General features: G+C 40.8%; 1 protein-coding gene across 4 annotated transcripts in view; it reads left to right on the top strand.

Moving 5' to 3' along the window:
* The window catches only part of RAC2 (Rac family small GTPase 2), a 107,672-nt gene that overhangs the window by 16,251 nt on the left and 79,248 nt on the right, over positions 1 to 12,173 (top strand). For 2 of the 4 annotated variants that reach the window (XM_077277265.1, XM_077277262.1), the window contains exon 1: positions 5,265 to 5,355. The exons of the other annotated variants lie outside the window; for them this stretch is intronic. In XM_077277265.1, the coding sequence (XP_077133380.1) occupies positions 5,339 to 5,355 (17 nt within the window). In that variant the 5' untranslated portion in view covers positions 5,265 to 5,338. Of the gene's footprint in view, positions 1 to 5,264; positions 5,356 to 12,173 lie in introns of those variants that run through there. 4 annotated transcript variants of the gene reach the window in all.

Below are 12,173 nucleotides of genomic sequence, written 5' to 3'. Positions count from 1 at the left end.
AGCTCAGAAAAGGGAGGCCACACCCCGGCTTACACAGAATGCAATAATACATAGAAAAAAAACACAAAAATTGAGCTTGACTTAAGTTGGTACACATGTAGAGGTTAAACACATGTTCACATTGGCCATAAAACATATAAAACCTACAAGAGAAAAAATAAGCAAAAACCCTGCTGTAAATAAGTAAAAAGCAAAACGTGCATTTAAATAACACAGAGTTTTTAGTAATACTGTTTTTGATCAAAAATAGCATAAAAGCCATCTCACCATGACACGGTAACTGTGTTTTTTCTTTGTATTACTGCATTCTGTGCAAGCCGGGGTGTGGCCTCCCTTTTCTGAGCTGGAGATTGTATATAAAGCTCTCTCAGGCTGGTGTTCTACTGGTTGGGCCCAGTCCTTTTGTCTGCCCCTATTCACACTGAGGTCAACATTGACACATGGTAAGGTTTTTAATATTAGACAGTGTAGGACAGTCCCGATCAGAGTTACCGTGTCGTGGTGGGATGGCTTTTATGCTATTTTTTATATCAAAAACAGTATTACTAACAACTCTGTGTTATTTAGATGCACTTTTTGCTTTTTACTTATTTACAGCAGGGTTTTTGCTCATTTGTTCTAGGTTTTATATGCTAATGATACAGGACTAGTCTGATTGGGTTTCCCTTCCAACAGACTAGTCCTGCTTCGAACCTTATAATCACATCTCACCTAAACAAGGGTTTTCTGGGCAGCTTGTTAAAAAATCATGGACAGACAATATTTTTATGGACACATTGGAAAACCATAAAAAATCACTATAATCATAAGTGACACATGTCTAAGGTAATGGCTCACAGTAGAACACCATACTTTCTATCAATAGATTAAACTATAATTTCATTCATTATTTCAATAAAAGATTTTTACTAAAAAAGTGAATGAACACACAACCACCACCAAAATATCACACTAATAGAGATACCATAGGGATGTGCCTAACCCTATTCTACTACTAAACCACCCTGCCTGTCAGCAGAGGGTGGTACCCTATACCTGAGCAGTGGCGCCCCCGCTCCTCGACGGCTCCCCTGCTGACCCTATAAGGCCCTGAGAGGGACAGGCAGAAAATTCTTAACAATAAGTGTGTAAGTCGGAGGATATATAAAAAAATATGTTATTATGTCAAATGTATGACACATAAAATGCCCCTATATGTATTATCCCTGCCTATCAGCGGGGTTGGCACCCTATATTGACAAGAATGGCATCACCGCTCGCCAGCGGCTGTCTCTCCTATCCCTCACTGATGTGTTGGAAGATTGAATGATCAAATGAGGAGATAACAAATAAAGTGCTTAGTGCCTTACAAAAAAAGAAAGCGTAAAAATGATAGGATATAAAAACCCCATATATAACATAGTTCAGTGGAGAAAGATATAAATTAAAAAATGATTCTTCAAAGATTGCAGTGTTCCTAAGTTAAAATGACTCTGTCAGCAGGATTTTGCTAAGACACTGTCAGGTTGGTGGTGTTAAACGGCTTAAAATTATACCGGGTTCAAGAAATCCATCTTGTGGTTCTTGTGTAATCAGTGTGAGAAGTTTTCAGTTAATGAGCTGCTCATGCTCCGGGGTGGGACTGTAGGAAGAGTCTTATCTGGCCTAGAGCAGGAAGATAAGACTATGCCTACAGTTCCGCCCCAGAGCACGGGCATATCATTTGTAGAAAACTTCTAACAATGATTACAAAAGAACCACGGGACAGATTTCTTCACCCCAGGTATCATTTTAATCCATTTAACACTGCCAGCCTGACAGGGTCTTTAATTTACTTAGCAAAATCTTGCTGACAGGTTCATGTTAAATAAAAGGCATGATCAAATTAAAGAAATCTGCACCCACATCACTATTGTGGCACCCCAGGAATCCAGTTGCCACAGTGGTATTGCCTCCCTCCCGGGGAGGGTGATGCCATGCCTGGAAGCGAGAAGGAATCCCATTGGCAGCATACAACACTTTCCTGACTCCAGGCCAGAAGGGGGAGCTCTAAACCCAGTTTCAGGGTAGCTTCCCTATAAGTTCTGGTCTGAAGGAGGAGTTAGAGTCAGTCTGTGTGAGACAGTGAAGGGAGAAGGAGCAAGTGGAAAAGAAACTGGGAGTGAAGCTGCGATTAAGCTCACCTCCAGGATTAAGCGCAAGAAACCAGACACCGGAGTCCGAGGTTGTGTGGGAGCTGTAGGCCCCATAAATGAATCCGGAGGGCAGGTCTCCTGGCCATAACAGACACCCGAAGGCACAGCAGCAAATTAGAGCCCAGAGTCACCAGGAGAGAGGGACACCTGAAAAAGGCTCGAGCTGCCTGCCATGCGGGTAGTGTTCCACCTGAGGCACAGATTGAGAGAGGGACTTGAGGAAAGCTAAGGCATCAAGAACCCAGAATTCAGCACAGAAGGAAGGCTTCCAACCCCACCTGGCTAGGGGGATTCTGAACCACTTCCAGGCTGCCCAGATTTCAAAGATCACCTGTAACCTGTGCCCCGGACTGCACTGGCAATTTGAAAGTAAAGAGACTGCAAATCCTGTGTTACATAGTTACATAGTTATTAAGGTTGAAGGAAGACTTTAAGTCCATCTAGTTCAACCCATAGCCTAACATGTCCTAACATGTTGATCCAGGGGAAGGCAAAAAAAACCCCATGTGGTAAGAGTAAGCTCCACCATGGGGAAAAAAATTCCTTCCCGACCCCACATACGGCAATCAGACTAGTTCCCTGGATCAACGCCTTATCAAGGAATCTAATATATATACCCTGTAACATTATACTTTTCCAGAAAGGTATCCAGTCCCCTCTTAAATTTAAGTAATGAATCACTCATTACAACATCATACAGCAGAGAGTTCCATAGTCTCACTGCTCTTACAGTAAAGAATCCGCGTCTGTTATTATGCTTAAACCTTCTTTCCTCCAGACGTAGAGGATGCCCCCTTGTCCCTGTCTCAGGTTTATGATTAAAAAGATCATCAGAAAGGTCTTTGTACTGTCCCCTCATATATTTATACACTAAAATAAGATCACCCCTTAGCCTTCGTTTTTCCAATCTAAACAGCCCCAAGTGTAATAACCTATCTTGGTATTGCAGACCCCCCAGTCCTCTAATAACCTTGGTCGCTCTTCTCTGCACCCGCTCTAGTTCAGCTACATCCTTCTTATACACCGGAGACCTGAACTGTGCACAGTATTCTAAGTGTGGTCGCACTAGTGACTTGTATAGAGGTAAAATTATGTTCTCCTCATGAGCATCTATGCCTCTTTTAATACATCCCATTATTTTATTTGCCTTTGTAGCAGCTGCCTGACACTGGCCACTGAATATGAGTTTGTCATCCACCCATACACCCAGGTCTTTTTCATTGACGGTTTTGCCCAGAGTTTTAGAATTAAGCACATAGTTATACATCTTATTACTTCTACCCAAGTGCATGACCTTACATTTATCCCCATTAAAGCTCATTTGCCATTTATCAGCCCAAGCTTCTAGTTTACATAAATCATCCTGTAATATAAAATTGTCCTCCCCTGTATTGATTACCCTGCAGAGTTTAGTGTCATCTGCAAATATTGAAATTCTACTCTGAATGCCCCCTACAAGGTCATTAATAAATATGTTAAAAAGAAGAGGGCCCAATACTGACCCCTGTGGTACCCCACTGCTAACCGCGACACAGTCCGAGTGTGCTCCATTAATAACCACCCTTTGTTTCCTATCCCTGAGCCAGCTCTCAATCCACTTACACATATTTTCCCCTATCCCCATTATTCTCATTTTATGTATCAACCTTTTGTGTGGCACCGTATCAAAAGCTTTTGAAAAGTCCATATACACTACATGTACTGGGTTCCCTTGGTCCAGACCAGAACTTACCTCTTCATAGAAGCTGATCAAATTAGTCTGACATGATCGGTCCCTAGTAAACCCGTGCTGATACTGGGTCATGAGGTTATTCCTCTTCAAGGGGTATAGCATCCCTTAGAATACCCTCCAGGATTTTACCCACAGTAGAGGTTAAGCTTACTGGCCTATAATTTCCGAGTTCAGTTTTTGTCCTCTTTTTGAATATTGGCACCACATTTGCTATACGCCAGTCCTCTGGTACAGACCCTGTTATTATGGAGTCTTTAAAGATTAAAAATAATGGTCTATCGATGACTATACTTAGTTCCTGCAGTACTCGGGGGTGTATCCCATCCGGGCCCGGAGATTTGTCAATGTTAGTGATTTTTAGACGCCGCCGTACTTCCTGCTGGGTTAAGCAGGTGACACTTAATGGGGAATTTTTGTTATCACTGATCATATTGGCTGCCATGGGATTTTCTTGTGTAAATACTGATAAAAAAAAGTCATTTAGCATATTGGCTTTTTCCTCCTCCTCCTCCACCATTTCACCCAGACTATTTTTAAAGGGCCCAACACTATCATTTTTTAGTTTCTTACTATTTATGTAGTTAAAGAATATTTTGGGATTATTTTTGCTCTCTCTGGCAATGAGTCTCTCTGTCTCAATCTTTGCTGCCTTGATTTGCTTTTTACAGAATTTATTAATTTTTTTGTATTTATTTAATGCCTCATCACTACCTACTTCCTTTAATTCTCTAAATGCTTTCTTTTTGTCACTTATTGCGCCCCTTACAGCTCTATTTAGCCATATTGGTTTCCTCCTATTTCTAGTATGTTTATTCCCATACGGTATATACTGTGCACAGGTCCTATCCAGGATGCTAATAAACGTCTCCCATTTTCTTTGTGTATTTTTATGTCTCAGGATATCGTCCCAGTTAATTGCTCCAAGATCATCTCTCATTCCACAGACTTTATTTGCCACTACACTTCAAACCCCTTTAATTGGATGCCCAGGGCCACGGGCCAGGTCACTGCCACCGTGACTTCCCCTTTAAGAACTGTGCCAACCCGGTACCGAGCATCTCACGGCCCTAGCGGGCGCTCCACTATAGTAGTGATTGGGGCAGTCAAGGAACTTTACAGGTTTCCTTTAAAATGTTTCCATGAGTCATTTGTGAAAAGCACACATTCTGTGTCCATTTACAGCCTCTAGATGTAAACAAGTGTATTTCATTCCCTGATGGCAAAGATTTCGAAAAGCATGAAGAACTAAAACACTGCATATTTGCAATGTTTATCTGTTTCATTACACATTGATTAAGTTTTATTTGCATAAAGCTGGAAAACCCCTTTTAAGCAGGAACTAGACATAGTCGTAGCTTGTAACGCTAATCACTCAGATTTCATGCACCTCGGTTCCTCCACATGAGAAAATGTAAATAGCTTCTTTATTCTAATGCTAATCACTCGCAGGTAGGTGGATTCAACTATTGCATATGAATAGTGTTTGCATTAGTTTTGACACTTATGCCATTTCACCACACCGTGTTGTGTCTAGGTGGGCATAATTTGGCAACTAATCAACCCGATGCTTCCAAATATAGTGATGCTTAATATAAAAGTAAAGTATGTTTTAACAGATTGTCGTGGGGGATGTTCTTTATGAATTTGAATAGAAGTAATGGGGAAAGGAAAACACGCAGCAACAGGCAACAGTTGGTGAATAAATCTGAATTAGATCGGCGGTTGCTCTATATAGAGAGCTTTTACCACCCTTGACAGGTATCGGACATTTGAAAAAAAAAAATTAACACCTGCAACACAATCCTTGTATTTTCTTTGTTTGGCAGGAGAAAGTCATTTTAGGTGTAGCATCTATGGATTGTTGTGCAGAGAAGAATATGTGATTTAAAGACCATTATGGCTTCAAATAATGTAAAAAGGACCTTTCATCAAATTTTTCACATTGAACTGGACACAATGTAATAGTGGCTACAGAGCAGAAAAAAATATTTTTCTTTTTGTATTGCCTCTTCGTTGCAGAGATATTGCACACCGGGTGTGCGAGAAACACCGGCAGGTCTGACCGGTGGTAATGATGCACTGTGGCTCCCATGCTGTCAGATTCTGCTGTTTGATCCCTCATGGGAATTGCTAGAGCAGCAGACTGTGTGATGTGGTCCACAATGACCAGCAGGTATTTTAGATATTCTAAGGACTCTTGAGTTGTCAGATAGTCCATTAATATCACCTGCAATAAGGAAGTAGTCTGCACCGTCCCAACCGATGACTGTTGCTCTCCAGCTTTCGACAAGTTGCATTTTCGGTAATTTTGACCGACTTCCAAGGCTGTATCCAGTAAAATAGGATGACAGTAAAACCTCTGTAACCATGCAAATGTCTTTGCTTGACCGAAATATCCCTTCTTCGCACTTCTGTGCACTCATTTATCTACTTTTCAAACATCGCTCTCAGAGAATACAGGTGAACCATAGAACAATCGGTCGCTCTATTTTATACAAGACTCTTTCTAGCAGAGTCATCAGATGTTTCTGCTGAAGAATGTTTTTCTAAACCGTGGTCAGTCGGTACTACTTAGGATCCATCCTCTCATTTACTCTGTTTGATCATTAAGTCTCTGCTTGTCCATTAAGTTGCAGTAAACTCAACCCCTGAGTCAGGTACTTACTCTTTTTGTTTTATAGGTATGGTCTCAAAGTCATGATAGGATGGTTTCCATATCTAACAGCAAGAAGCGAGAAGCTTCAGCTTCTTCTAGTTCTTCATCTGTGAGGCCATTGGCAAGCTCGACAGTGTGTTGAGATAGGACATTGGCGTTTCTGATGCTACAACCTGGACAGTACCACATGTTGTAGTGAAATTTGCTTAATTGGACCATCCAACACTTTTTAAGGTCTCCTTGGTTGGCAATATTCAAGTGTACTGGAGTCAGGTACTTACTCTTTTTGTTTTAAAGGTATGGTCCCAAAGTCATGATAGGATGGTTTCCATATCTAACAGCAAGAAACGAGAAGCTTCAGCATCTTCTAGTTCTTCATCTGTGAGGCCATTGGCAGGCTTGACAGTGTGTTGAGATAGGACATTGGCGTTTCTGATGCTACAACCTGGACAGTACCACATGTTGTAGTGAAATTTGCTTAATTGGACCATCCAACACTTTTTAAGGTCTCCTTGGTTGGCAATATTCAAGTGTACTGGAGTCAGGTACTTACTCTTTTTGTTTTAAAGGTATGGTCCCAAAGTCATGATAGGATGGTTTCCATATCTAACAGCAAGAAACGAGAAGCTTCAGCTTCTTCTAGTTCTTCATCTGTGAGGCCATTGGCAGGCTTGACAGTGTGTTGAGATAGGACATTGGCGTTTCTGATGCTACGACCTGGACAGTGCCACATGTTGTAGTGAAATTTGCTTAGTTGGACCATCCAACACTTTTTAAGGCCTCCTAGGTTGGCAATATTCAAGTGTACTGGAGGTTTGTTGTCAGTCAAAAAGTTGAATTCTGCCCCCATAAGGAGGTCAGGAAATTTTTCAGTGACTGCCCACACTGTTGCCAATATCTCAATTTTGAAGGAACTGTAAGTGTGAGGATCCTTCTCTCCATGAGTCAGTCTTTTTAGATATACATTCTTTTCTTATATCTAGATCTTCAGATTTGATTTATAGCTGTGCTGAATGGTACACAGAATCCCTTGTACAGCCAGGGAAAGCATTAGACTATCAGGATTTGTCATTGCCCCTGATCTACCTGCCACATTGTGCAAACTATCATTCACAATGCCTTGTTTATCCTGCCTCAGTCATTGCCACAATTGTAAAGCAACGTACAACTGCCAAACTATCACTATTGCTAATGAGGTAAGGATTCCTTTACAGCTGCTTGTAGCGGCATAAATAAATATATATATAACCAAACAGAAGGGGGCAGTAGAAGCTTATGTTTCTTATTTGGATGCTATACACTGCCTATGTCTGAAGGCGAAGGATTTTATGGGCAATGTCCTCATGCTGCATAAGCAGCCCTCTGTATCTACATATCTCATTTTATTTATATACATAAATGCTTTAATAAATCAACAGACTCAAAGGAACACTATGTATAGCCACAATATGGCGGCATTAGTATGCAGGCACTGACTTGATATTAAATAGAAATCACCTTACACAGAATGCATGTGAATAAGACATTACTAAAATGTGCAAGTCCGACAAATACTTCTCAGAACAGAAACGTTGAAAGCCGCACACACCCCATCACCTAAATTGTAAGATGTCTGACTGCAGCAATGAAGGTAAAAGACTTGAAAGGGAATTTGTCAGCAGGTTTTAACTACGTAATCTCAGAGCAGCATGATGTTGGGGCAGAGAGCCTGATTCTAGCGATGTGTCACTTACTAAGCTGCTTGGTGTAGTCTTCATAAAAATCCCTGTTTTTTTCTGCGGTGCTCAAATGTTGAACTCTGTATAACCCCGCCCACACCCCTGATTGGCAGCGTCCTATATACACTGTGCAGAAAGCTACCAATTAGGGATGTGGGCGGGGTTACATAGATTAGCTGGATTGCCTGGCACCTAGTCCTCTAATGATAATCTCCTGCTGATAAAACACTAGTTGTATTGAATCTACAACACACAGCCTTAGGCCATGTTCACATGTTCAGTATTTGGTCAGTATCAGTATTTATAAGCCAGAACTAAGAGTGGGTGAAAAATGCAGAAGCAGTGACGTGTTTTTATTATACTTTTCCTCTGATCGTTCCACTCCTGATTTTGGTTGACCAAATACTGAACATGTGAACATGGCCTAATAAGTGACAAATGCCTGTACTCAGGCTCTTAGCCCCTACATTATGCTGCTCTCAGATTAAATATAGCAAAATCCTGCTGACAGATTCCAATCATTGCCATCAGATTATTCTGTAAAATAAGACGCATAAGAACATTAAAAAGGTTTCCTCAACATTATTAATAGGTAAAATTGCAAAGTGCTTCTTAAAAGAAGCAACTTTGTAATTTACTTGTTATTGAAAATCCTACTTATTCTCAAGAAAGGAGGGATCTTTGATGTTATCATTTATTGCTCTATCTAGGTTAATGGCCACTTCTGCAGTCGATCAGATTATCCTAGATAAGGAGCACATTGCTTGTAATCTCTTTGGTATGGAGTTTGTAAGCGCTTCTCTAAAGGTGCCGATTGCTATGGCTATGTCTTGTGGAAGTTCGGGTTCTGGTACCTGACCAGACTTTAGTCCAAGGGTCGGTTCGATTACCAGAACTGAACTTTCTCTCAGCAGGAATCTGAGGGCAGGTTTCCTTTAAGCCCAATGGTGTAGAGGATTATCATGGCAGATTTATTAAAACTTTTAATTAAAAACTGTCTTTACCGTTTACAGTCCATGCCATGAGTCTTTTCCCCCAGACCTGTAATATGGTTATGTACAGTGCCTGTATTGGCCAACTGTCCCAAATATGGCAAATTTCAAACCACCATGGGTCAAAAAGGATGCAGTTCTAAAAACCCTGTCCAAAAATAAGGTGGGTGAGTCAGGGGCAGTGGTGTAACTACAATCCAATAGGCCCCTGGGCAAAATTTGAACCTGAGACCACACATCCATGTTGGTTAGATGTATGAGCCTTTGTAGCATTCTCAATCCTATAAAAACATATATATATATATATATATATATATATATATATATATATATATATATATATATATATATTTATATTCACTCTCCATGCCCTAATGTCTCCATCCTGGCATCTTCCTGTAATAGCGTCCCCTTCCCCGGCCTATTCCTGTAATAATGTCCCTCAACTTGGGCCCATTCCTGTAATAAAGTCCAACGTCCTTGCACCTTTCTGTAATAATGTCCCCCATCCTGGCCTTTTTCTGTAATAATGTTCCCCATCTTGGCAACCATCCTGTTATCATGTCCCCTGTCCTAGGCCTCTTCCTAGTATAATGTCCCCCTTCCTGGTATAATGTCCTCTATCCTATGCCCCTTCCTGTTGTAATGTCCCCTGTCCTCGGCCTCTTTCTAGTATAATGTCCCCCTTCCTAATATAATGTCCTCCATCCTGGGTCATTTCCTGGTATAATGTCTCCGATCCTTGGCCCATTCCTGGTATAATTACTGCCATCCTGGTAAAATGTATCCTATCCTTGCCCCTTTCTTGGAAAATGTCCCTCATCCTGAACCCTTTCCTGTTATAATGTCCGTTCTGCCACCCTTTTCCAACACAGTGAAAAAAAATGAATTCTTCTTACCTTCCTCTGCTCCCACAATGTGCAGCATCTTCTTTTATAGCCTGCATCTGACTTCAGCGTGCCAGCCATGATATCACCACGTCAGCTTGGACACATATCCAGGTGAAATAGGGGCTGGTATCAGCAGGCCCTCTCCCGCATGAGTCAGGTCGCATATGTTTCCTCCGTGGCTGTGATCATTATTTTACTTGTGAGGGCATTTTCGGATGGGTTTTTAACTTTCTTTTATGCTCAATACCATTCTTAGTAAGTATGAGAGTCCTGGACTGAAAAACACATAGACATTAAGATTGTGTTCACATGTGTTGGATGCTTTCCATGATGGACTGTCGGAAACCCGACGTTAACCATTTTAGACAATAGAGGGTGCCGTTGGTGTCCATGATGTGATGGATTGGAATTGAATAGAGCATATGTGAACTAAAACCAAAAGTGTGTATTTGGTTTTCATACAGGAAAGACATATATCTTGGTACCGTGTTAGCCAGTAGATAGAAAAATATTTAGAATTGAGAGTCAGTTGTTGATACCTTTTACAAAAATGTATTGCCACAGATAGATCCATTCTTTGTCTCCCCAATCATAACATTATGGACATGAAATTACTTGTATTAAAAGGCAACTTCAAATCTCAAAGAGACAGAAGAGTTTGGGAATATAAGCTGATGATAACCTTTGATAGTCTTAGTGCAGGAATGAATGTGTTGCATGGATTTATGTCGTTTTACATCAACTAAGGATTTTGCCCCTCAGACCATGTGGGGTCATCACAACAGAACCAGACCCCAATCAGAGGACAATAAAATATTCCTTATCTAAGAACTGGTCCAATATTTATGGACATAACTGTTTATCACTCATGGTAATTCTGCTTCATGTCACCTGTCTTATCCATGTTTTTTTTTATGTGCTATGTTGTGCATAAATATGTGATTCTCCAGAATTTCTTTTAGTCTATGCCTGATGAAGGGACCTGAGTAGTCTCTGAAGCTTGCAATTTGTTACCATCTTTTCAGTTAGCCATTAAAAGGTATCAACCACTGAGGACTCTCAATTCTAAATATTTTTCTATTTGGTTTTCAATCATTTATATTGGGTTTGTAAAGCCATATATACATGGGTAAGAGAGGGAATGTCGATTTTTTGCGCAGAATTCTTTGCAGTCTTCACTCTTGCAATGCACAGTGTGAGATTCTCAACCAAATTTACATGCAACGCGAGCAGATTTTGATGTGGAAACACACTGGAAATGCTTTGGACACACTGCAGATACTCTGCGGATACGCAGATGGAAAAATCCTCATTAAATTCACAATGTGTGCATGTACCCTAAGATAAACATGATGTTTCTACATGGAGGCAAGTAATTTACTTGGTAGCAGGCTCGGACTGGCCCATAGGATAACAGGGCAATCCCCCGGTGGACCCCAGTGCAGATCTGAGCCTCCAACCCCAATGTATGGGCAGTACTTGGCATTATTCACTTGATTCACTCTGTACAGAAAAAAAGCAGCATCTAATCATTGAATCACTGATTAACCAAACTACCCAGTTTATTATTATATAGCGATATAGGTAAATTTGTGAACGAGGGTAGTGTAATATTAGTATGCAGGTGAAAAGTGCCCCTCCCCCCAAGTCAATGTTACTGATGGGCCCTATGCAATCCAGTCCGACACTGCTTGGTAGATAATGTCACTTGTAAAAGCAATTAAGTAATTGGTAAGTCAGGGTAACATAATTCTTTTTGGAAAATTTAACTTCTATGTTTCTGATGTTTGAAGGGACTGTGTCAGCAGGATTTCACGCAACCCAAACTATTTATATGGGCGTGTAACTCTATAAAAAAATAAGTCCAGCAATACCTTTTCATGACCACTCCATTACTCTGTTGCTGAAAAATCAGAGTTTTAACTATTTGTAGGTGTGAAACATCCGTCACTCCAGCTCTATCACCTGCTAAGTGTTTCCTCTTTTTGCTTCACTGACAGGTTCTATACTA

This window comes from Ranitomeya variabilis, chromosome 8 (genome assembly GCF_051348905.1).
Source record: "Ranitomeya variabilis isolate aRanVar5 chromosome 8, aRanVar5.hap1, whole genome shotgun sequence".
In the NCBI taxonomy this organism is placed as follows: Eukaryota; Metazoa; Chordata; class Amphibia; order Anura; family Dendrobatidae; genus Ranitomeya; species Ranitomeya variabilis.
Note: the sequence above shows the minus strand (reverse complement) of the source record. Positions and strands in the feature narration are given on the sequence as shown.